Here is a 27,748-nt window from a genome sequence, read left to right as displayed (position 1 = left end):
TGTTTTTGGAGTGTTATCACACTAGATGATTTCGTTCAGCCTTATGGTTATTAGTGTTGTGCATTTCTGTCCTCTTTATTTCCTCTTCTTTCTCCCTTCTTTGCCCCTTACAGGGGAAAGAAAAAAAAAGTTTACATCGATCAGAAGTGTGCACAATGCTGAGCAGAAACAAGCAGGTTTAATCAGAGTATGCTTTTGTATTTCTCTAATTTCATAATTAAACATGCACATTGCTTGTTTGAAAGTCTGAAAGTTCAACTTTTTATGAGTGCCTGAATGACTTTAGAGGGTGACTCTAAAATTACTCAATTTATAGCTATATTTTCCCAAAATTAATATAATGGAGATTTTTTATTATTTGTCTAGACATAATAAAATAGTTTAAGGCTGAAATTATTCTGAAAGAGAAGTTATGAACCATGAGTTCTTAGAGCATATATTTTAGAGCCAGACTCACTTATTTCTTCTACTTTGGACCTAGAATTAAGCTAGTCACCTTAGTTCTCTGAGGCTCAATTTTCTTATATAAAATGGAGATTATAATACATTTCTCACAGGATAATCATGAAAATAAAATAATATTTAAAATATAGAGAATTCCCTGGTGGTCCAGTGGTTAGGACTCAATGCTTTCACTGTGGTGGCCTGGGTTCAATCCCTTGTTGGGGAATTAAGATCACACAAGCCATGCGGCGCAGCCAAAACGTAAAATAAAATAAAATAATACACATTAAATAGCCTTTATAAACCAGTGAGTATAGTGCTTGGCATTTAGTAGTCCATCAGAAAATATTATTTTCATTCATTTACTTTTAATTTTCTTTCTCCTTTATTTCATTTTTCATGTATACAAATGTGGGTGGAAAAAATGCCACAGTCTTTCTGCTGTTCTAAAAAGCCTATCATATTTCTTCAGACTTTGAAAGATTTAGCTGCTTTTTAGGTCAGTGGAAAACCCATTCAAAATTCCTTTCAAATTCTAATTGTAGCAACCAGATTGTGAAATTTGACATTTCTAAAGGTGTCAGACAACTGAACTAGAATTAATAGACACTTCCAGGAAAGGAAGAAATACGATAGTGAGCAGAGGGCTATTCCATCATTTTCTAACCAATCTTAAAAAAGAAACTTAAGATTCCCCCTTTTAAAGTTCTCCTTTATGATGTGGAGAATACTGTTCTATAACTAACATATTTAATTGCTGACCCCTTTTCGGTGGTTGACAGAGAGGTGACACTGAGCATAGAGTTTAACTATTTGGAGATAGTTAAAATGATGCAATAAAATTTAAGTTTAATGAAAAATAGTAACATTTCAAATTGCTAATAAAGAACCAAACCATTTCATCAAAATGCATAATAGAATATGACTAATTTTTTATTTATTAAAAGATTAAAATGAACAAAAAAATGGCATGATGGGACCCTCATATCTAGAGTTATCATAGATGCCAACATTGTTATTTTAAAACAGGTAAATACCAAAACATAAATAAAACTAATATCTTTTTTTTTTTTTTTTTTGGCGGGCCTCTCACTGTTGTGGCCTCTCCCGTTGCAGAGCACAGGCTCCGGACGCGCAGGCTCAGCAACCATGGCTCACGGGCCCAGCCGCTCCGCGGCATGTGGGATCTTCCCGGACTGGGGCACGAACCCGTGTCCCCTGCATCGGCAGGCAGACTCTCAACCACTGTGCCACCAGGGAAGCCCAATATATCTTTTTTTAATATAACTTTATTTATTTATTTATTTATTTATTTTTGGCTGCTTTGGGTCTTTGTTGCTGCACGCAGGCTTTTTCTAGTTGCAGCGAGCAGGGCCTACTCTTCGTTGTGGTACGCAGGCTCTAGGCGCGCAGGCTTCAGTAGTTGTGGCGCACAGGCTTGTTTTCTCCGTGGCATGTGGGATCTTCCCAGACCAGGGATCGAACCCGTGTCCCCTGCATTGGCAGGCAGATTCTCAACCACTGCGCCATCAGGGAAGCCCAAGGTGTCTTTTTTTGTTTGTTTTTTTATATTTCAATTTTATTTTATTTTTTTATACAGCTTGTTCTTATTAGTTATCAATTTTATACATATTTATGTATACATGTCAATCCCAATCTCCCAATTCATCCCACCACCACCACCCCTGCCACCCCCCGCTTCCCCCAAAACTAAGATATCTTAAAGATATACTTTAGATTATACAAATTCTCTACAGTGATAATATGCATAAGTAAGATACTGTTCCTTTCTAGGCACTGCATTTTTCATAAGCAAATTTGTAAAGACTAGAAGATGATCAAAACAACCACCAATTTCAACATTATATGCAGATTCTATTGTAAATATGCGATGTTGTTACACAGCATTTTCATTACTCTGTTATACACTTTCCTTCTTCCAGTCTCCTAAACTTAATGTGGTAGATAGTTTTCTATGGATAAGACATTTCTTCTATGGTATAAACATCTATCACAGAACTTTTAACTGAATTGAAATGGGAAGAATTGATATTTATGTCTTACCAGTTCCATGGCATATATTTCTTCAACCATATTTTAAGATATATCTATAACTTTATATTAGTTTGAGTCTTTTATACAAATATATTAATATATTTCATGATAGATTTGTGCTATATTACTTTCAAATGCTTTCGTATTCTTCCATTTCTTGTTTTTATTTGTGTTTTATGGCATATACTCCCTAGTGCTTAAGGATTTGAGCAGAATTTAAAGATTCAGCAAAGAAAGCTGCCAATTCAAATTACACACTCTCTTTGTCCTCCCGTCGTATACATATATTTATTTATATGTATATTAGCATGTATTTTGTCATTACTCTTCTAAAAATACATAAAGTTTAACCTAATCAACACACAACATTGTGGAACTTGAATTCCAAGTATACCTTGATCATGAAAACTACAATAGTATGACGTTCTTTGAGTCATTGTCTCTCAGTCTCCTTGACTTAATACTAAACAAAAATAATAACCCAATTGAACTCTGGCGAATGCCATCTGGAACAATTACCTAATGATTCAAAGCACGTTGAAAATACAAAGCACTTTAGAAATTCTAAGAATGACTAATGAAAAGACTTCATCTAGACAAGTTATTTTATCATGGAAGCTTGTCAGAAAAGAAGAACCCAACCCTTTTCTCCATCAATAATGTTTGTATATCAACTTCCATAGCTTTCATCCCTTAAATAAAACTCTGAATTAATCTAAATATCTTGCACTATATTTTGATTCTAGATCCATTTGAAAAACTTATTCAGTAATATCTTATATTAAAGGCAACAAAAATGAAACCCTTTGCTGTCAGTAACTTTTCTGGACTTTCTCAGTGAAAAGGCTGGATTGCTTAGACCAGGTGAAAACAAGATTATGAATAAAGACAAGTGACTTAAAAGGTTTTAAAATAAGATTTTTAATTATTTATTAGATTTTGATCTGAGATTGAAATTAAATGTCATAAAAGGAAAATTGCTAAATTGCTATTAAATTATTGCTACTAATGAAGAGTGTAAGTGGCTTTGCAAGTAAGTAGAATAATAAAACAGCAACATTCACGTTCACAGGTTCTTGTGTCACATACAACTTTCTTTTCATAGGTCTTCTGATTCCGGTATGGTGGTATCCTCTGTAGGTTCAGTTGTTACCACTATAGGAATATTCTCAGATATCCATCCCTTAGGAGTCCTATTAAAGGACCGTCTTCCAGAAAGAGGATTGGCAAAGGCCATGAACCTGGGATCTGTTAGAAGTAGTAGGTCAAAATCTGGAACCTTAAATTTAACAATTTTTGATGCTTTTTCAAAACCTCCAAATGGGGTGGCAACTCTGTGAGAAATGAAAAGAAAAAGAATAAATTAATTAATATTCAAATTTATTTGACAGAAAATAGAAAACAATTTAATGCATGGTCTTATGGGCATGTTGTTGTGTTATATTCTTAGTAGTGTTTCAGTTTTTGGCCTCTGAGGCAAGCATTTCCATTCAAGGACCATGCCTTTATGATAAAACAGATATTTGATAATAAATTGGTGTAAAGTCCTTATGTACATACTCTTAGTTTTGGACTGAGCTAATCTCTTCCCTGGACATCACAACATTTCTTGCCTTTGCACCTTTGCTGACAATGTTATACTTGCTTAAGATATTTCCTCTGTGCCTCCTCTCCACCAGCCCTCACTCCCTTTCTTAACCAAATTCCTGTCACGTTGATTGTCTTATGTGAGTCATTTAGTGCTTATAATATGGTACTTTGTATTGTTAGCTTCTCTTTTTCAGAATACGATTTTGTTTGGGTCATCTGTGAATTATAAACTCTTTGAAGGCAAGAGGTATATCTTTGCATCTTTCCACCTCTATCTCAAAAACCTCAAAATCCTTCTACTCATCTGAATAAAGTCCACCTTCCTTACCTTGGCATCCAAGGTCCCATGTAACATCCTAGCTTCGTTTGATTTAGCCATTAATTATTCATTCACTCAGTGCCAGGCACAGTTCTAAGTGCTGGGGGTATACCAGTGAGCAATGTAGTCAAAGTCTAAGCTTTTATATTCTAGCGAAGGAGACAGACAATTAAAAAACATAAACAGAGTCATACAGAGTGAAGTAAGTCAGAAAGAGAAAAAAATACTGTATGCTAACACATATATATGGAATCTAAAATTTAAAAAAAGGTCATGAAAAACCTAGAGGCAGAACTGGAATAAAGATGCAGACGTAGAGAATGGACTTGAGAACACGGGGAGAGGGAAGGGTAAGCTGGGACAAAGTGAAAGAGTGGCGTGGACATATATACACTACCAAATGTAAAATAGATAGCTAGTGGGAAGCAGCCACATAGCACAGGGAGATCAGCTTGGTGCTTTGTGACCACCTAGAGGGGTGGGATAGGGAGTGTGGGAGGGAGATGCAAGAGGGAGGAGATATGGGGATATATGTATATGTATAGCTGATTCACTTTGTTGTAAAGCAGAAACTAACACACCATTGTAAAGCAATTATACTCCAATAAAGATGTTAAAAAAATAGAAATTAGGGCTTCCCTGGTGGCGCAGTGGTTGAGAATCCACCTGCCGATGCAGGGGACACGGGTTCGTGCCCCGGTCCGGGAAGATCCCACATGCCGCGGAGCGGCTGGGCCCGTGAGCCATGGCCGCTGAGCCTGCTAGTCCGGAGCCTGTGCTCCGCAATGGGAGAGGCCACAACAGTGAGAGGCCCGCGTACCGCGCAAAAAACAAACAAAAAAGAAAAAAAACAGCAGTGGATTACAGATGAAAAAAAAACATGTAAGTCAACTATATGTCAATAAAAAACTAATAAATTTTAAAAATCATAAACATATAGACAAATATCCAATAATGACAAGAGCTATGAGAAGATTAAAATAGGATGATATAATAGGGCACAACTGAATGACTAGATAGGTAGAGAAGACATCTCTGAAGAGGTGACATTTAAACTGCCATCTGAAGGTCAGAAGTTAGCTATGGACCGTATGGCTGAAGCACTTCAGCATTTCAGGTAGAGGGAGTAGCTAATGCAAAGAATCTAAGGCAGAAATAATGTTGATCTTTTCAGGAAAAGAAAGAAGGCCTATCTTGTTAGACAGGTGAGGGGGATGGCAGAAAGGAGAGAGGACAGAGAGGTAGATTGTGTGGAACTTGGTCCAATAAGGAATATGGATTTCATTCTAAGTGTGAAAGGGAGCCATCATAAGGTGTTAAACAGGGGAGTGGTAAGTATAATCTGACTAAATTTTTATAAAGATCACTCTGGCAGCTGTTACTATGTGAACAATTATAGGTGGACAAGAATGGAGGAAGGGAAGATATTGTAGCAATTCAAGTGAGAAATTATGGCAGCTTGGATTTCAGGTGTTTTCCTTGAAGAAGTGGGTGGTTTCAAGATGTGTTCTATGGGTAGAATCAACAGGATTTGCTGACAAATTGGATAAAAATTGTGAGAGAAATGTAGAAATCAAGAATTACTCCTAGGTTTAGAGTTTCAGCAACTGGCTGATAGAAGACAAAGAGGAACAGGGTTGATGTATGTGTGGAAAAAATTACTTTGACATCCCAATGGAAAGGTCCATGCTGGTTTTTCCCTATTCACTTTCATATACCCTTTGTTCCAGTCAAACTGATACACTGCTTGCTCTTTTCCTTATGTTTTCCAACCTCATTGCCTTAACAAATATTCATTTTTCTCTGCCTGGAGTGCTCTGACCCTTATTACTACATTTCTAAATCCCCTTTAAGTTCTTTAAGTTCTAAGTATGTTATATAAGTAATTTATATTTAAGTATTTAATAATTTAACTTTCTTCTTGAAGCTTTCCCTGATCTTCCACAGCCAGAAATAAGCTCTTTCTCCCCCTAAGTTTTCCATGGACTCTATTTTTACCTCCCCTGTAACCCTATTTTCCATCTTTCATTATATCCACTAGTCTGTCTGTCGTATTTCTTACCAGCCTGCACTCGAAGAGGACCGGAATTCTCTCTGATGTATCTTTGTAACTTACTCAATATATGTACTTGTATAATGTATTGTACCTAGAAGATTCTTATAAACGTTTGGACAATGGAATTGGCAAGACTATATAGATTTTCCAGTATTGCAGAGACTATTTTAAAGCCTGGAAGAGATCTGATTTTCTTCAAAGCTCAATCACCTGTGATCTTTCTTGAATATCTTAATTTCTGGGTGATAATAGTGAGGGACCGTGGAGTCTGATAAAGTAAGGAGAAAATGATTGATAGACTTTGAAAAGTGAGATGGCTTTGATGTGTGGAATGGAAACATTGTTGAAATAAAGAATAAATGAAAAATAAAGATAAAATGTGATAGAGAGTGGGATGCTTGAAATTGAGATTTTGAAGGTGATAATAGGTATTGGTAGTGACAAACATTAAGAAAAGCCAAGAGTGACTAAGGTGGGATTGAGAGACAGATCCTTAAAAGCAAGACAATCAAGGACTTGAAAGGGCTGAGAGTTCAGTGTATTATTTACGTGGATACTTAAGCCACCAAAAAGTGATGACAGGAATAGTACTGGGGAAGAAGAGGGAGAGCCAGGTAAGATCTTCAGTGTCCACAGAGTGGATAGGTGACCTCAAAAATGGCTGTAGCAGATGTAACTGTGTCATATAGTATAGAATCTCATGTCTTACTGGCCCATAATTTTCTTGTCTTCCAGTGTTTTGCTTCCTTCTGAAGAACAGTATGTTTTACTTTCTATTGCATCTGTTCTCAAGATAACTGACCTTATAATATTTCCCCCAAATTGCTGTAGAAGATATGGATAAAAACAGATCACTGACTGATGCAGTAACCTCAGTCTAATGTAGTATTTCAGCAATCATATCAGTATAGACTTTCACATCCAGGGCCTAAAACCATTACTCTGGAGGTGAGAGAGATTGTTTAGGAAAAGAACTTTAAGAATTTAGATCATCAGTCAGGTGCTTTATGACTGTTAAACTTCAGAAGGCATAGTAATAAAGCTAATATTTATTGACAGGGTACTGTGCACCTGACACTGTTTTAAGTGCTTCTCAAACTCTTTTGGTATAGGAATCACCTTGGGATCTTGTTGAAGTACAGATGCTAATTCAGTCAATCTAGTGTGTGTCCTGAAATTCTGCATTTCTAACCAGTTCCCAGGTGATGCCAGCACAGCTGGTCTGACCACACTTTGAGTACCAAGCTTTACATGATTGTCTCATTAAATTCTCACAACAACCTTATGAGTTGATTCTTTTTATATCGCCATTTAATGGATGAAACTGAAGCACAGATAGTTAAATGACTTGCCCAAAGTTACCCACCTAGTAAGGTGTAGAATCAGGATTTAAATCTAGGCATCCAAACTCACTGAAGGCCTTCTCTTCTATACTACCTTATATCGTACCCGCACAAGATAACTCTTAAGGAGTATTGGGCCTTCTGAGATCACTTCCTAAGTAGAGCAGTATATTTAGGAATCTCAACCACTTGGCTGTGTCTAAATGGTGTCAAACCAGGTTGCTGTCACATTCGTGGTGTAACTAGTTGATTAATATCCCACATTTTGTCATGTGATTTAGTGAATTGAAGAGCCTCTATGACTCAAATTTGACTCAGTACATAAGTAAAACTTATTCTTGGATGTCCAAGACAATAGTTTGTCATTTTAGAAATTTACCACTGTAAATTAATAGTTCATTTGTTGATTCATTCATTTATTCATCTGATGAATTACTGATTGCTTATTATATCTAGACACTCTGCTATATGCTAGGAATTCAAACATTGTAATAAGTCTTAACCTCAATGAACTCACAGACAAGAGAAGAGTGAAACGTGAGGGGGGAAAAGACACATATGGACCAATATAGTTACTTTAAGGGAAAAATTTCCTGAATACAGAGGAGCTTAGGGTAAAGTTTAGAACCTGGGGTCAGGACCCACCACATAATTTTGTAGGGCACAGTGCAAAATGAAAACTCGAGCCCCTTTGTTAAAAAATTGTTAAGAATTTCAAACATTAAAGCAAAACATTAAACCAGCCATGGCCTTTTTAATTGTGGGGCCCCCAGCAATTGCACAAGACATACATTCATTTGTGGGAGTTTAAGAGTATATGGATATCCATTGGATACAAGAGGCTGGAGTTGAGCATTTCTAGATTTAGGCTGAATTTGGTCAATTAATCTTGTATTTATTAATTCCAGAAATCACCTTTACTCATTTACTTATTTTTTTTTCTGAATTAAATGAAAAAAGAAATGTTCCCATGCCACTGAAATCCAATATTTGGGTTTGGCATTTAGTGCATTAGCTTTTCCCTTTTTATCCAGTTCTGTTTTGTTTTTCCCACCCAATTTGTGGGTCATTTTCTTCTGTAAATGAAAACATTCCCTTCTGTTCATCACCCATCTCCTCCCTCCTACCACTTATCCAGTGAAAGGTTGCTCTTTGAAAAGCAGAGTTTTCTTTTCTTTGGCACCATCGAGACTATATCCTGTTTAAATTTTTATTGCCCTCGGACACAAAGTAAAGAAAATCTTTTAACAGAGATGTTAAGCATTCAAAGTGAGAGACTATTTGTAAGATTTTTAAGATCTCTGAAACTAGTTTCAAGTTTTAGTTAGTGAAGCAAAAAATTCCACTGAAAGATTTGGAATATGCTACTAAAAGATCACTGTGCATCTCTATGATTCCCGTAACATAATATCTTCAAACATAGATCTGACTTAAAATGATTTTTACACTTTATCGTCTATGTAGTGACTAACAGGCTTGTTTCACTCAGATTCAGTTAATATATGCTTTGTTGTTTATTTCAATTGATCAATAATTGGTTTGCATTTGTAAAAATTAATAGTGCTGGACATATAAAACACCCATAATAATTACTGATTATTCTATAAGGTAAAAAATTATGTAAAATGGTTGTATAGAAGTTAAAATAAATTGCTCTACTAAATAGATAATGCATGTAATATATTTAAAGGTACTTAATCATATAATCATACAATGTATTTACAGATGAGGAAATTAATACAAGGAAAGGTTAAGTGACATACCCAAAGTCATACAGCTTTTTGAAGCAGAGCTGGAAACCTCCTTGCTCCTAGTTTACTTTTCCTCACATGTTACATAGGTTTAATATAGTGTTATTTAAATATAACATAAATATTTACATATCTCAAAATGAGTATAAGAATACAAAGTTATGGGCTATTTTGATTAGACTTGGGAGCCCATTCTCATCCAGTCATTACCACTGCTGAAGGCTATAAGACTGTATCTCACTCTTACATGCTTTATTAACAATATCTAGTAATTATGTATAATAATATGGGGCTACCAAAGAGCATTATTTTACTATTTGCAAAAGACTTTGAGAATATTTGGAAACTACTTATTTCCTCCCCCTTCCTCTCCCTGTTTCTGTTGTTCTCATTTGTTTTTACAAAAAGAAAAAGATAGATATATTCAAATAAAATTTTCTCAGGTAAAGGAGAACTACTAGCAAGTTAACTTCTCTCCCCCCACCCTTCTCTCTCTTTCACACACACATACAGTGTTACATTTACAAAAGCCTTGATTTAACACAGGGAGCTACATTTCCTAATTATATAGTATTGTGTTCATTGTGTAGCCCTCACTTGGTCTTTATACAATCAATAGGCATCTCTTTATAACCAACCCAGATACTATAGTGTGTTTGTAGAACTGGAAGCAAGCTGCTCAGCAGGTATGGGGTACTGAAGCCACAAAGTATACAGAAGTCATATGGCATCTCTAAAGCACTAATATCAAAAACAAGCCTCAAGTATTCCATTAGTTTCCATTTCTTCCTAGTGTTTTACTTTTATAATTTTCTACATTCTCATTTTTGAAAAAAATTATATCATTGATTAGAATGGGCTTTCAACATCCTTTTTTTGCCACACCTCAAACCCTCCTTAAATTATATGATATACCTCATTTATGCAATAGATGTAGTACTAATACTATTAGCATTACTAATAATGCTAGTAGTATTAGATGTAATACTAGTAGATGTATTACTAATGTATTACTAATAATAGATGTAGTACTCATACTATTACTATAGCAATATGTGAAAACTAAAATGTTAATAGTACAATAATTTGAAAAGTACTCAGGAAGGTCACTATTTAAATGCAGGCTTTGTGGCATTCTTTTGTAAATCAAAAATTTACTCCTTAATTTATTAATTTTTAAGTGAATAATCACTAAGCAGCCTATAAATTGAGTGGGTGTGAGACAGGATACTGGAGATATTTTACTCCAAAATGAAAATCTAGTGGTCAAAGAATGGATTATGAGACCATTAAAAATATATGGAAATTATAAAAAATGGATAACAGGGAAAAATAAATGTCCATTGTGTAAACTATAATGCAGATATTATTTGGCAGTATTTTTGGTAGCATAAGTATTGGTGTGTATATGTGCTGGAGTCTTGGCCCTAAATTACCTTTAATCTGGCTTAAAGCCTACACAAATATAAATTGGAACCTAGAGTTAGATGGTAATTCTCATAGTCCTGCATGAAAATTATTTCTGAAATTCTTGAACAGCATTGTCATTTGGAGCAACACATAAACTAATATCAACCTTCAAATTAGAAATTATTATTAAAATAACATTTTAAAATGTGGGTGATGATAGTGATTGTTTCTGTATTATAGCATTCATTGTTATACTAAAAAGGGACTAAGGTTTGACATATTAATAATATTGCAAAAATGAGTCTTTGCCTAGGCTAAGGAGATATTATATATTGCTATTTAGAGTCTTTAAAAATTTTTTTCTACCAGAAGATTCAGTTCTCCATACCATGATATAAAAGCCTTGCTATTGCATGCTGAAGTGTCACCCAGGATAATTGAATTACCTGTTAAAGCTCCTGTAATCAGGCAGTTCTGCCTTTCCTTCAGGCTTGAAAAGTTTAGGGTATAAAGCCTCTAAAAGCTCCGGATCATTGCTAATGGCCTGTTCCCAGGGTGACTGGTAGTACTTAGGGACAGCTGTGGTGTTGAATCTTTCAGGAGGAATTTCCTTCAGTGGTCCAGAATATCCTTTGGAAAAATATTGCAAGAATAAGTAAACACAGAGTGCCTAAGAGTTACTAAACTCCACCTAACATTTTCCCATGTTTAATTTTTCATTCAGGGGTAAATTTATGAAGAATGCATTCTTTTTATGATCTCTCAGAAAAGAGTAGTCTGAAAGTGTGAGACATTTTTAAACCCCTTTTAATTTATGGAATTTTCAAAAGAAACCACTTAGTGTTTAATTTTACCAAATCATAGTTAATTTTTTCCTTGACTATCTTAGTATATATTTGTTCAGTGAAACTATTAACTTAATTTTTTAAAAATTGTGCCCCTTATATTAATTTATACTAGGCCTTATATACCACACTTAATGGATTAATTTAGAAATGTAAATTGAGTGTTTACTGTGGTCTAGGTTCTGGGGAAATATCAATGAAGACAAAATCTCCCTCCTCTGGAGCTGATTCTTTAGAAGTAATGTTCAGGTGTTGACTATCCTAAATTTCTGAGTGGTCTGTAAAATGTTCAAGCTTAAAAATGGTGAAGCAATTTGTTTCCACTGTCTTAATCAGGCCCTTCTTATTGCCTGATGTGTCCATCCCTTGTTTACTTTGTTCCTGAGGATTTCTAACTTTTCTGCTTCCAATCTCACCTCCTCAATTTATTCTCACACAAGCTAGAAATTTTCTATAAGTACCATTTAAAAGTCACACAAATTCCTGGCATAAATGTGAAACCATTTTCACATGCATTAAGTGACATTCAAGTCTTCAAAGGCACAGCTGTTTACTCTCCAGCTATACTACCATACCACCTAGTTATGTCTTTCATATAATTCTCTCTTCCACCATGTCAAAACCTCTACCATGTGATCACTCCTACTTTTGGGTTTCCCTGATGCTCTTTTCCTTCTCTAAAATGTTTTCAATTTTCTTCTGTCAAACCATGCCTATCCTTTCTTTACACTAAAAATTACTTTTTCTTTTCCAAAAACTCTTGATAATTTCACCAGTAGACAGTTATTTTTTGCAGTAATTTAATTTTCTTCTGATTGTCTCCGGTATCAAATGGTAGTCTCTTCGGTAGGCTGCTTCTCTCCGCTTGCCACTTAAATGTTGGTGTTACTCAAAGCTCTTTTCTTAGACTATACACTCTGCCTAGAAAATTTCATTTATATTCTTGGCTTTAACTGTGACCTACAGATTGACGATTCCAAGGTTTGTTTTTGATCTCCAGGCCCTTCTATTCAACCACCTATTTGTCCAAATTAATACTCTCCTGGCACCCTTTATAACCTATCTAGACCTACATGCATCCATTTTCCAATACATGCTGCTTCTTTTTGTATATTGGTCATCTTAGCAAATGTTATCACTACCTTCAGATGTCCAAGACAGAAGCACTGTCCTAAACAATTCCTCATTCCCACAACAAATCAATAAGTATTACCAACTATATTTAAGGATTTCTAAAATAGGGGCCCTCAACTTTGTGTTTCTGAATCACCTTGGGCACCGACTTAAGATGTTGATAATGGAGTCTTCCCTCAAAAGACAGGAAGTTTCAGGTATTGTTTACAAATTGTATGCAAGTGATTTGCAAACAGAACATTGAGAGATCTTGTTCTAGCAAATTACCTCTTTCCTCCTCATTTCCATTTTTACCTACCTGGTTCAGGCCCTGTGCATCTCTTGCCTGGGTTTTCACAGTAGCCTTCATACTTATCCTTTAGCTCTCAACCCTTCATCCAGGCACCTCCCTGTTGCTGCCTGAGTGACCTTTTTAAGTGGAAAACTTTATCAGGTCACTCACTTCCCTTACTCCAGGTTCTATAATGGCTCCCCGGCACAAAAATCAAAACTACTCAGCAAGGGAATTCCTTGGTGGTCCACTGGTTAGCACTTTCACTGCCATGGCCTGGGTTCAATCCCTGGTTGGGGAACTAAGATCCCACAAGCCATGCAGTGTGGCCAAAAAAAGAAAACTATTCAGTATGACACAAATGGCCCTACCTAACTGTCCAGCCAGCCTCATCTCCTGCCCTCTCCTCTCACATTTTATGTTCTAGAACTGTGGATCTACTTGAAGCTTGTATCCCCTTATGCCTCCCTACTTGTTCCATTTGTTCCCTGTGCCTGGAATACTCTCTCTAACTCTTGTCACCTACAAATTGCTATTTTAAGACTTAGCTTGAGGTTATCACTTCTGTTTATTCACTCCTGACTTTCCCAGGAAAGCAGAGTTACCTTTTCCCATGTCTTTCCTTTGTATAGTATACATAACTCGATTACCATGACTACCACATTTTATTTCCTATTCCTTTCCTAAAATTGATCAGAGTCAACCATATAGAAATTGGAAATTTTAAAATTCTGTATTTTTAAAAACTTATTGAAATCCCACTACCAAAACACAATTTTTCCCCAGTTTTTCTTCACCTATACGCATAATGATCACATAACTATAATTCTAGTGCACATGGAATCTTGTATTTTATTGCAAATCAATTTTGTTTGAAATACTTTTGAAAGCTTCTATATCATGTTCATGATCATTTTAAGGGTTTTGTGATAATCTAATAATAATCTATTGACTTGAGGAACTATAAATGGTCTAATCTTTTCACATTTTTTAACATTCCAGGTTTTCAAATTTTTTAATAGACAGAATTAACTAATAACTTTTTTCTTTTTTGATACGCTGAATTATTTACAAGGAAGAATCCACATATGTTTAACCTCTCAGAAATAATACAGTTCAACAATGCTACATGCCAATATTTTTGTTTGATTTTTAAATATATTTTTAATATTACTGATTTAAATTCAAAGGAACTTCATTCCTACAGTATTGTGGCATTGTAAGACTTATTAATTCATATTTGAGATAAGTTGGCTTGTGGAGACATAGTAGGTTAATCAATAAAAATTTTTGCTAAATTGGGATAAGCTATAATTTGCTCCCTGAATTTGTTATACTTTTCAACTCATCGACCAAGAAGGAAGGATCCATTACTCTTGCTTCATCACAAGCTATCTGATAACCTCCAAACTCTACCTTTTCTTAGTCTATATTACACAGACATGTCCAAATATTTAATAATTGAATATTTAGCTTTAAATAGCTATATGAATTTGTATTTTCAAAGTTTCTCTCTCTCTTTATATATATACATAGATAGATAGGTAGGTAGATAGATAGATAGATTCCTGATGGTAAATAAAATGTATATATGATATTGAATTATATATGCAGAGAGAAAATGAGACTACAAATATAGTGTGGACATTTGTCCTGTCTCCCTATGTATGATTCCTTGAGGGTAGAGATGAATTTTTCTATTCCTTTTGCAATTTCATAGCTTATGATAATGATGAATAATAAACATTTTAACTTAGTAATGGGAGTACCAGATTGAATCAACATAAACTTTTCTATATGTCTTCTGTTTCCTGTTAAAAAAAAAAAACCTTACCATTCCAAACATTAGAAAGCAAGAGGTTGCAATATAGTGGTTGGAGCTAAAAGAATATGTATATAGTCTGTTGAGTATTAAGAATATAAAGGTGGGTAGGGAAAGGATTAATTTTAACTGAATACTTTATTATATGTTAGGGACTATATTTACATTTTCACATTTAATTCTCACAATGACCATGTGCAGTGAGATTTATTTTCCTTATTTTACAGATGGAGAAAACTGAGACTCAAAGAGATTTATTTTCCTTCCCAACACAGTAGTAAAATGGGCAGAAATGAAAGGAGCCTGCAGGTTGAACCCAGGTCTGTCTGATTCTAAAGCTTGTTTTTCCCCCATGTGCTTAATGTTGTGTTCAAGAACTTAAAAGTGTAAAGCTATTTGAGAACTCTATTACAATGCTTCACTTCAGAATTCTGTGCATTCTAATTGTGTATTTGGTTCCCTTCAATGTTACTTTATTATGTCTATCAATACCTTTTCTCATTGTGTTCAGTAAGAACATCCTGATAAGTCTAAGCTCATCGGTGACTGACATTCAACTTACTTTTAAATAAGCTTTAATATTATGCAGTTGCTTTACTTATATATTTTCAAAAACACTATTGCTATTTGAGAAGATTTCCAGAAATACTCTTGCTAAATTTAGCTGTTTAATTTACAAACATATGACATAAGTATTGCTAATTTCAATATAAAAGTAGTTGAAAATTTTATAAACCTACTTTATACATTACTCTTGAGGAAAAACTTAAAGGTATTTGCTTTAAGTTACTTTGAAAAGTTATTGTCTAAATAGATCAGATAATTTTTCTGATTGAATATTTCAAAATCAAACAATACTTCCAAGTAACATATACTGATTTGGATAGCATTTGCTTCTCTTTTAAGATAATAAACAAATATACAGTATTAAAGGATTGCATTTAAGTTTCTGTAAGAGAGCAGAAAATAACAAAAGCAATCTCCACAAGGCCGCTTCACATGAGGCATCTGTAAATTTGGTACCAGATCTGGATTTAATTCTTGAACAGTCAATATTGGCTTATAGCTATTCACAGCCTCAGGTTCTTAATTTGTAAAATGAGGATTATAATAAATGTCATAGAGTTATTATTAAATTAGACAAATATATATCATAGCACTTCATAAATTGTACAGTTCTATACAAATAGGATTTCAATATAATTACAAACAGCTTAATTTTTAATATAATAGGTGATTGCCAACAAATACAATGGACCATCTGAAAGAACGTAAGACTCCTGTAAATGTTTTACAAGACTCCTCTAGGTCTAAATCTTTACATTTGTCCTGAACTTATCTACAAAGTAGATATATAATGAGAGAAGCTGTATCATTTAGGTACCATTTACTAAAGAATCCAAATGACTTTAGTCATATATTTAAGTGCATAACAACTTTATTGTTCTATTTGTAAGGGGATTAGTTACCTGGTGCAATGTTTTCTGGATTTGGGGGACTTCGTGGATCCGGGGTGTTAGGAGGAGTAAATGGGGCTTGCTGTGAACCACTTTCCAAGTTGCTTCCATCCAATTTCTCATTCTGCATGGCAATATTGTGCTGTATTTGATCAAAAGTAAACTCAACTGAAAACTCAAAAATATTAGATACACTAATAGATATCATATGTGCAAGATGCCATTTGTATACTTAGAATTTAAATACAATGCCACTTCATTGTTACATGAGGTCTCAATAATTTATATTGTAATTAGTTGAGCTATTGAATGAGAAATTTTACTGATAACAATCTAAGATCTGTTTTGTGATGGCAATCCACTTAATTAATTGAGCCTTACCGTGTGCCAGGCACTGTGTCTAGGGCTTTGTATCAATTATGTAATTTGCTATTCGTAACATACCTAAAAGGAGAATCTAAGTATTTAATTTTTAAGTCTTTACTAATTTAATATCATACAGCATACTCGCCAAACATACGGCTTAGTCATTGTTACATTACTATTTTATTTATACATGGGATTTAATGATATGCTTTAATATGCCTTGTTTTAAAATTTAATCTGAAATTTGGACAGCAGTCATATATAACAAAAAATATTTGCACTTTAAGCTGCATGAACTTATAGAAGGAAGAATTTGGGGTTTCTAGAAAATAAAATGCTTAGAAGAGCATTTGTCTTTAAAGTTTTAGGTGAATTTGTTTTACTCTTATAATTTAGGATTTATTCTATGGCAATGTAGCACTCTAAAAACAGTCAGTTTGCATTTTAACAGAGAAAAACAGACATTGTAATAGGTTATATCCTCAGAAATATGGCTAGGACTTATCTCTATGGTAAAGTATTGTTTTAATTATATATGAGAAATATGTATATACTTTTTAAAAAGCCAATCTATTTAAGAAGTGCGTAAAGTCAAATCATCTTTTAACTTTAGAAGGAAAAATTTATTGAAAGGCATAGCAAATAAAGACCAATTTTGACTTTCTTCTGTGTGACATAAGCAGAAAGTATTTTAAAATATTTTTTCATTTCTGTATTTATTTATAAGATGATAAGGTAAAGTACAATTTTACAGTTTAATACTTATTCAACTTTATAGAAATGTGAGGATAAAAGACTATTTTGTCCTAAAATCCAAACACTATAATTAAAGGCCATAAATTAAGGCCTCACCTGATAAAATTATGAAGAAAATAAAGTTTATTGCATTTTCAGGCTTCTCCCACCCACAGCCACTCTCCAGGTGCCTTTTACCTTCACCTTACTCTAGATAGCACCCTGGTAAAGTTGCTGTGGAAACGAGTAGGGCAATGTTAGTAGGGGTAAGCTGGCTTGTGGAGCCATGCATGAAAGCATGAGAGGCAACATCAACCAGGTGAGTACAGGGTCTTGATTACTGGGCATAAAAGTTTGCATTTTATTCAACAGGCAATAAGAAACAATTTCTAGAGATGAGTAATGCTATACTCAGATACATCAGTTTTCCATGTTTTGAATTTAGCTCGTCTTAAGTGTTCAACTTAATTGACTGGGTTAGTACCTTTTTTCACTTCTGAACCTACACCACCTCTTAGAAAAGAGAAAAGTTCTCACTAACTTTAATTATAAATAAAAGCCAGTTGAGATAAATATAGAAAGTTTAATTGTATCATGCATAAAAATTACTTTTTATAAATTACTGAAATGTGCCCATGAAATGAATTTCACCTAAACTTACAAATCATTCTACCTACATTAATTTAAAAATTGTCACACTAACCTCGTTTATAGATAGGAAAATCAACTCTTTCTAAATAGTCATTAATTATCAGGAGACACCTAGTAGCTCTATTGTCATTGTTAAGTATACAAACAAAGCCTTTTAATAGTTGGGTAGTGACTTATTTTAGTTATGATATGAGCCTTAAATTATTTTTTATGAAGTTATTTTTTGAACAAAGTAAATATATGTTCAGAATCTCAGTATATTTAGTTTGGTCTTATTTCAGAATTACTTGTTACAGTATACTTCCCCTTTTCCCAGTATTATCTAATATTTTAAGGATTTTGAAAAGTCCATAGTTACTAAAAGCAGATGTAGTCTTAACTGTAAAATCTGAATTGTTTTGATTAACATCCTTTTGTTGTGATTTATGGAAGGGACTTTTAATTCTGATGAATCATTCTTCTATTTTATTTTCACTCTAATGCTCATTTTCTTCATCCTTTTCTTTCTTTTTATTTTTTTTTATTTTCTTTGCCTATTTCTGTAAGAAGTTGATCAGTTCATGAGCTAGGGCTCCAAAATTGGCATATATAGCAAGCACCATATCTTCATTTCTTTTTAAAAACGCCTATTTTCTGTTGTTATTTATGACATAAGTTTTGTGTGGCTTCAGTTTGCCAGTTTCTCAGCAATAGAGTAAGCCCAAAGCTGTGCTTTTTTTAAAAAAAAAAATACTTAATATTTAAACCAATGGCATTGATTACCAGGGAGTTGGTTTATATTTTCATCTAATGATGTCCTGAACATTATAATAAAATAAGAAATGCATAAATATAAGTTAAATAATTATTTTGACAATATCTGTAGCTCAAGGGAAGCAGTAAAAGGAAAAGGTCATTTCAGAAAATATAGTCAATAAGTTAATTTGATATAAACCATATAAAGATGATTCAAGAATTAGATTATAAACAAATAGTTGTTTTCTATTTTTCAATCTTATATTGTCTCTCCATCACTAGACAAGGGCTATTTATCTTTGAAATCCCAGCATAGTTTCTAGAACATGATAGGTAATCAACAAATTTTTGCCAAAAGTATAAATAAATGAATGGAACTAGACCTGAACCTAATATTATTTTTTAACTTCCTGTCACATTATCAATGCTTGCTTCAAGTTGCAATCTAATACCGTGATAAAGCAAATGCGTCATCATACAATGTAGCTCACTATCTTCCTCAATGATTTATTATGCAGGTCATTTTTAGAATTAGGATCAGAGAACACAGACCTTTAAAGCCAGAAAATACCTTACAAAACCATTTGCATCAATCCCTTATTTTATAAATGAGAAAACAGGTCCAGAAAGGCAAAGAAAGTTTTTAAATTGACTCCAAATTACACAGATTGTGGGAGAGCCAGGACTGAACCCTGGTCTTCCGGTTCCCAGGCCAGAGTTTCTTTTAATTACACCATGACAAGTGTCAGTGCAAGAACTCTAGAATTCTGAGAGCTGGGTTTCAGTCTACTTTATTATGGTGTTACTTAAGCCAAATAAATATATGTACTTCCTTGAATACTACTTTCCTCATTTCTAAAGAAGAGAGAGTAAATTTCATCAGACTTCAGAGTATGTTATATAACTCAATGACATGTGACTTTATTCCATATATTATTATTGTTTATTGCTCTGTGTTATTTATCAGCATTTAATTGTTTATTTCAATATAGCTATTTGGGATTATTTTATTTATTTAGTTCCCAATCTTCTAGGAACACTGAAAAACTATCAAGACCTGTTCTTAAACATTTTACCTATGACCAGAACATTTGACCACAGGTGTATAAGATTATTGTCAGTAATTGGAAATACTAGTGATGAGAGAATATGCTTTATTCTAATGGACATTTTAAATCTCATTGTACCTTCCACCAGAACTGTAGTTAAAGCATTATACTTAGAGATATAAATGTAAGTTATGAAAACTAGATTTATTCATTTATTCAGATGTCTAGACTTGTAGATGACTTTTCAGAGAATCTCCCTTAAGCTGCTATATTTCATATTATTCTTCAAAGCTGCTTCTCTGTTGTCATTACTGAAAGAATATGATTATATAATTATACTCTGTCAGATGAGGTAGGGGTTATTTTAGGCTCATGCTGTATTAGCTGCAGACATTTTGTGATAAGAGGATACTGGGCATAATTATAGGGTAACATAACATTACATTTATCCATGACTTCAAGTGAAAACCATCCTTCATAAGTGTAAATACTATGGTTGAGTAAAATTTGATGTCTAACTGAATTCATAATTATAACTAAATTCAATTCATGGGTGTTGAAGGATGCTCATTAATGTGAAAAAATACTGTTTAAGATGTTCTCTAACCATTTATTGTTAACCAGCATCATAACAAGGGAAATAGAAAGTTCAGGAATGAATAAAATTTTAGTGTTTGTGAGTGTGGTTGTTAGTTTTGTAATGTGTTTTAGTAATTATGATAAAAGATCAGTGAAACCAGTCTGTTTGCTGTAAAGAATTTAGCTGTTCATTCAAAACAACTTAACTAGTGATGGCAGCTGGAAAGTTTTCAGGTTTAAATTCATAAGTAAACTTATAGACTTTTCATAGCTATAGGAAGAAACCCTCAATAAAAAAAAGACAAAAAAACAACTTATATTTGTTGTAGTCTCTAGCATCTCCTCAAATTTAGAACCAATGCACTATTGCTTTTTGATTCTTCATACCTGGTATTTTATTTTTAAAGTCATTTTCCCAAAGCTAATTGTTTTTCTACTATAAACTTCTTCCTCTAAAATCTCTCTGAATGATAAGAGAATATGGTATTCATGTAATATGTAAAATATAATTTAATTAATTTGTTTGCTTTTTTAAACTTCTGGTTGATGAAAACTTTTGTCCAAAGAGTTTTGTCCACATTGGTTTTGTTGTTAATAAATAACAGACTTCTCTACACAATGTGGAATAAATGCTTTGAAAGGAGATCAACTGTGTCTGTAGTTCCAAGGCATGTTTTACTGCCAGGATGTATTCAGCCAATAAAATGCTTATACTTACTTTATGGAGCACTGTGTGCTTTGGAAATGTTTCCATCCCAAACATTTAACCAGTGGTGATAAGACCATGGAAACTTTTAGTACCACAATCACCACTCCCTCTCCCTGGTCTTAGCAGAACAGAGGAGTTCTTCAGTGCCAAATCTACAAACTTACAATGTCTGTACTGAACTAAAAAGATACTCATATCATGCATAATATTTCTTTTGTTTATCCACCTAAGCTATTCATTATCATGAAAAGAAAAGTCTAACAGAATGAATGAAAAGAAAATTTGTAGAATACTTGTTTGAGAATCTAATAACACATATAAATTTAGAAGTGCTGCCCATTTATTTAGATACCACATTATCAAGTTATACCTACATTTATTTGTGCTTTAGATTCATAATGGAAATTTTCAAATGTATATTTGTCAGATCTTCTTTGTCGCATCTTAAATAGTCTGGCACCACGGTTACTGAGATGGGATAATTCTTCCAACATGATGTCTCTGGGGATGCTGACTTTTTTGCCCAGGTCCATGCCATCTACATCTGTAAAGCAATATTCATGTGCATGAAAACCCCAAGATAAGCATTTTTAAATGCTTTGCTAAATTTCATAATTTATTGCCCGCTATATGCTAGTATAGTGACTAAAATATAGGCTCTTTACTCAGACTGCCTTGGGTTGAATCCTGGCTCTACTACTTTCTAACTGTATGATCATAGATACGTTACTTATTTTTTGTAAACCTCAATTTCCTTATCTCTAAAGTGGGGCTAATAATAACACTTACTGCATAGGGTTGTTATGAGGATTAAATAAAATGTTTCTTATCAAACACTTAGCATCATACCTGGCACATAGAAAGAGTGAATGAAAGTAAGCTAATGACACTATTAATTTAATCTTTCCTTATTTAGTGAGTTTTCAAACAACACTGCTCATAATTCTCTTCATAAGCTCTGTTTGACTCCCAACATTTTTCTGTATCAATTTTAGCAGTCTCTGTTATAGGAATGCCTACCCTTTGGCCCATGCCACCCATTTTCCTGTCTCTGTCAGAATGCTATTCATCCTGCATCTAGCACCAAGGAGCCTAGCATAAAGTAGGTAGGTGATAAGCATTAAATGAACAAATCCTTCTCAATCTAGCTTATGTGCCATTTCTGTCAATTCCTTCTCTAAAATCTCTATTCACAATTATTCATGCCTTTTCTGTATTCCCATAGCACTGAATCACAATTACTTGATTCTGTTTTACTTATTTTATGGCTTGCATATTCTTTATGTTTTTGTCTTTGTGTCCCCCATGCCTTAAATATAGGAGATGTTCAGTAAACAACTGTTATTTTCTATTTCTAGTACTGAAGGACTTTTCTAAAATCCCAAAGAAATAAACTCCTCCACTTGCTCCTTTAATCAGAAATATCTTTTTTGTGTAACCCACAGAGTTCTTTTGCCACTGTGGACTGCTCTTAAATGCAAAGAAGAAAAATTGGACCATTTGTAAAATAAATAATTATGCTGGTTGATTGGGACAACATTATCTGATGTAACAAATTAACCCTAATAATTAGGCTTTTGGAGGTCTTTAGGGATAAAATAATAAATTTACTTACAAATTTTCTCTCCATTTTGCCTTGAAAAGAAATCAATTTGTTTATATATTTTGATGTTACCCAGAGAGGAGCTCCACTAATTAAAAAAATTATAATATCAAGACTTCTGCTTCTGGGAAGATAGAATAGATCTACTTTTCCTATACCTCTACTAATTAAAACTAAAAATCCTGGACATTATATATAAAATAAACATAAGAAGACTCTGGAAGTTGGAGAGAAGAAGGCAGACCAGCTAGGGACAACAAGGTCCTTCCTCAGGATCCAAGGAACAACAAGGTACTGAATTCTCTGGGTTTTCTTTTAGCCCCATATATCCCAGACTTGGAGCTGAAGATGCTATTAACCCAGAAACACCAAAAGGTGCAGCCAAAAGCCTCCAATAAAAGATTGTTCTCACTAGCCAAGACCAGGAAAGAAGCAACCTAGAAAGACAGAAAACTTTTAGACAATAGCTACTCTACTTCAGCCAAATACCACAAAAAACTCTACTTCAGCCAAATACCACAGAAAAAACCACAGAATTTTACCCTTGCGAGGCTGTAATGAGGTGCCCCATAAGGGTGGTATCAGAGGGGCTAAGGAGGAAGCTGGGACTTTCATCCCCGTCAGCCAGTAACAATCCTCCATCCCTGTAGTGTTAGTTGAGACCAGGTGGGGATTCTGAAATCCTACCCCCTCCTACTAGTAACTAAGTGACCCTCCTCAAGTTTCAGTGGGGGCCAACTGGGAAACCTTGACTTCCTACTTCCACCTGGCAGTGATGAGGTGGCACTCTCCTTCCCCTGCTGAAGCAGTGTGAGACTAGGATAGATAAAACAGAAGGCTTAAATAAGAGCAAGATTCTTAGAACGTAATATGACAATATTCAGGCTCAAATAAAAAAATCATTTGTCATACCAAGAATCAGAAAGATCTCAAGCTGAATGAAAAAAGACAGGTGCCAACATGAGGTGACTGAGATATTAAAATTAAATAACAAAGATTTTAAAGCAGCCATGATAAAAATACTTCAAAGAGCAATTACAAAGTTTCTGGAAACAAATGAAAGAAAAATAGAAAATTTTAGCAAAGAAATAAAAAATCATGGCAGAGAAATAAAAGTTGTAAAGAACCAAATGGAAACATTAGAACTGAAAAATAAAATACCCAAAATAAGAAGTTCAGTGGATGGATTCAGTAGCAAAATGGAGGGAATAAAGGAAAGAAATGGTGAATTGAGAGAACAATGGAAATTACTCAATAATAACAACAGAGAAAAAAAAAATAGACTGGAAAAAAAAGAAAGCCTTAGGGATTGGTGTGACTAGAACAAAAGATACAGCATTTGTATCACTGAAGTCCCAGAAGGAGAGGAGGCACGTGGGACTGGAAAAGTACACAAAGAAATAATGGCTAAAAACTTCCCAAATTTGGCAAGAGACATAAACCTACAGATTCAAGAAGCTAAAAGCATTCTATAAAAGATAAATCTATAGAACTCTACAATAAGACATATTATAAACTTCTAAAGTCTAAAGACAAAGGGAAAATCTTGAAAGCAGCCAGAGGAAAATGACAACTTACCTATAGGGAGAAAAAAATGAGAATGACAATGGATTTCTCATCAGAAATCATGAAGATCAGAAGGAAGTAGCACAAAAATGCTGAAAAAAAAGAAAGGTCAACCCAGAATCTGATACCCGGTGAAAATATTCTTTAGAAATAAAGGGGAAATTGAGACATCTTCAGATGAAGGAAAACTAGGAAATTTGTTGCCTGGAGACCTACCCTAAAAGAATGGTTCATGCTGTTACAACAAAATGTCGAAGACTGGTGACTTATAAACAACAGAAATATATTTCTCATAGGCCTGGAGGCTGGAAGTCTGAGATCTGGGTGCCAGAATAGTTGGTTCAGTTGAAATCATTCTTCTGAGTTGTAGACTGCCCACTTCTCACTGTGTTCTCACATGGTGGAAGGGACTAGAAAGGTCTCTTGGGCTTCTTTCATAAGGTCATTAATATCATTCATGAAGACCCCACCCTCATGGCTTAGTCACCTCCCAAAGGCCCCATGTCCTAATACCATCAGGGACATTAGGATTTCAATATTTGAATTCTGGGGGACCACAAATATTCAGACCATAGCAAATAGCTAAATTAAGTTCTTTAAACAAAAGGGAAACAATAAAATAAGGAACCTTAGAACATTGGAACAAAATAAAGATTACAGTAAGCAAAAACGTGGGTAAATACAGTAAGCTTCCCTTCCCCTCTTGAGTTTTCTAAATTATGTTTGATCATAGAAGCAAAAATTATAAAACTCTGATATAAATATATGTAGAAAATAGTTAACACGATTTTATTATAAACAGGGGAGGGTAAATAGACATGAAGGTAGGTAAGTTTTCTGTACTTCACTTGAACTGATAAAATGACAATATCCGTAGACTTTGATAAATTAAGCATATATAATGTAATAGAACAACTACCAAAAACTATACAGTACACTTGAAAAACTATAGATAAATAAAAATGGAATTCTGAAACATGTGCAAGTAATCTGTAGGAAGCTAGGAAAAAGAAAACAGAAGGGAAAAACAGAGGCAATAAACAGAAAACAAAAAATAAAATGATAGACTTAAGCTCTACTACATCAGTAGTAGAGCTTAAATAAAAATGCTCTAAATACCCTAATTAAAGGATAGAGACTAGCAGACTGGATTTAAAAACATGACCCAAGGGCTTCCCTGGTGGCGCAGTGGTTGAGAGTCTGCCTGCCGATGCAGGGGACACGGGTTCGTGCCCTGGTCCGGGAAGATCCCACATGCCTCAGAGCGGCTGGGCCCATGAGCCATGGCCACTGAGCCTGCGCGTCTGGAGCCTGTGCTCCGCAATGGGAGAGGCCACAACAGTGAGAGGCCCACGTACTGCAAAAACAAACAAACAAACAACAACAAAAAAAACATGACCCAAATATAAGCTGTCTAGAAGAAACTCACTTCAAGTAAGTGCCTTGAACAATATAGGCAAGTTGAAAGTAACAGGATAGAAAAAGATATCAAGCAAACATTAATCAATGGAAAGCAGAAGTGCTTATGTTAATTCCAAAGTGGACTTCAGAGCAAAGGAAATTTCCAGAGACAGAGAACGTTATATAATGATTAAAGTGTCAATCCACCAAGAAGACCTAGAAATCCTAAATGTGTATGCACCAAAAAACAGAGCTGCAAATGGAGCAAAAATTAATAGGAATAAAAGGAGAAATAGATAAATCCACAATTAGAGTTGGAGACTTCAACATTCCTCTCTCAACAAGTGATAGGACAACAGAGAGAAAATCAGCAAGGATATAAAAGAAATCAACAACACCATCAACCAGTAGGATATAATCCTATTGTTTATAAAATATTTATAAACAGTATAAAATATTCTACTGAACAACAATAAAACGCACATTCTTTCCAAGTGCACATGGAGTATATAGCAAGATAGACCAATATCTTGGACCATAAAATAAGCTTCAACAAATTTAAAAGAATCAAAATTATATACAGTATGATCTCTGATCACAATGGAATCACACTAGAAATGAGTAACAAAAAGTTTACAGAAAAATCTCCAAACATTTGGAAACTAAAAAAAAAATCACACTTCTAAACAATCCATGAGTCAAAGAAGAAGTCTCAAGGGAAATAAAAAATTCATTGAACTGATTGAAATTAAAAATAGAGCATACCAAATTTATGGGGCACAAACAGTACAGTGCTGAGAGGGACATTTATAGCACTAAATGCATACATTAAAAAAAGAGGAAAAGTATCAAATCAATACTATAAACCCAAAGCAAGCAGAAGGAAGAAAATAATAAAGATAAGAGTAGAAATTAAAAACAGAAAAACAATAGAGAAAAATCAGTTGAGCACAGAGTTGGCTTTTGAAAAGATCAGTGAAATTGACAAACCTCTAGCTAGACTGACACAGAAAAAAGAAATGTAGAAGATACAAATTACCAGTATCAGGAACAAAATAGGGGATATCACTACAGCCACTGCAGATAGTAAATGGATAATAAGAGAATACTATGAACAACTCTACATGTAAATTCACATAAATTTGAAAACAGAAAAAAATATGACCAATCCCTTGAAAAGCAGAAAGTAACACATCTCACCCAACATGAAGTAGATAATTTGATTAATCCTATAGCTATAAGGCAATTGAATTTATAATTCTAAAATCTCCCCAAAAGATATCTTCAGACCTAGATGGTTTTACCGGAGAATTCTACCAAACATATAAAGAAGAATTAACACCAATGCTACATAGTCTCTTCCTGAAAACAGAAGATGAAGGAACACTTCCCAATTAGTTTATTACCTTGATAGCTAACAGGAACAACACACAAAAAAAGAAGCTACAGGGCTTCTCTGGTGGCGCAGTGGTTGAGAGTCCGCCTGCCGATGCAGGGGACGCGGGTTCGTGCCCCGGTCCGGGAAGATCCCACATGCCGCGGAGCGACTGGGCCCGTGAGCCATGGCTGCTGAGCCTGCGCGTCCGGAGCCTGTGCTCCGCAACGGGAGAGGCCACAACAGTGAGAGGCCCGCGTACCGCCAAAAAAAAAAAAAAAAAAGAAGCTACAGATCAATATCCCTCATGCTTATAGAAGCAAAAATCTTTACCAAAATATTAGTAAATAGAATTCAACAATACAGAAAAAGAATTCTATACCATGAACAAGTGGGGTTTATTCCAGGGATACAAGATTGGTTCAATATTCAGAAATCAATGTATTCCACCATATTAAATGGCTAAAGAAGAAAAGTCACAT

General features: G+C 34.3%; 1 protein-coding gene and 1 long non-coding RNA gene across 3 annotated transcripts in view; one reads left to right on the top strand and one right to left on the bottom strand.

The window, feature by feature from the left end:
• LOC308613801 overlaps nt 1-27,748 on the top strand; it is a 195,788-nt gene that overhangs the window by 15,063 nt on the left and 152,977 nt on the right. The window contains exon 3 of the long non-coding RNA XR_014015322.1: nt 15,268-15,360. This is a non-coding gene — a long non-coding RNA (uncharacterized lncRNA). The remainder of the gene's footprint in view (nt 1-15,267; nt 15,361-27,748) is intronic.
• Nucleotides 3,318-27,748, bottom strand: part of MYOZ2 (myozenin 2) — a 35,513-nt gene continuing 11,082 nt past the window's right edge. The window contains exons 3-6 of one of the 2 annotated variants that reach the window (XM_081227053.1): nt 21,696-21,865; nt 16,510-16,639; nt 11,415-11,598; nt 3,318-3,833 (exon numbers count right to left, since the gene is read on the bottom strand). In XM_081227053.1, coding sequence (XP_081083179.1) covers nt 3,599-3,833; nt 11,415-11,598; nt 16,510-16,639; nt 21,696-21,865 — 719 coding nt within the window. In that variant the 3' untranslated portion in view covers nt 3,318-3,598. The remainder of the gene's footprint in view (nt 3,834-11,414; nt 11,599-16,509; nt 16,640-21,695; nt 21,866-27,748) is intronic. The other variant, XM_081227054.1, reaches the window with a different exon arrangement.

The sequence above is a fragment of the Mesoplodon bidens genome, assembly GCF_964165515.1.
Source record: "Mesoplodon bidens genome assembly, chromosome: 1".
NCBI lineage: Eukaryota > Metazoa > Chordata > Mammalia > Artiodactyla > Ziphiidae > Mesoplodon > Mesoplodon bidens.
This window is presented reverse-complemented; position numbering and strand designations above follow the sequence as displayed.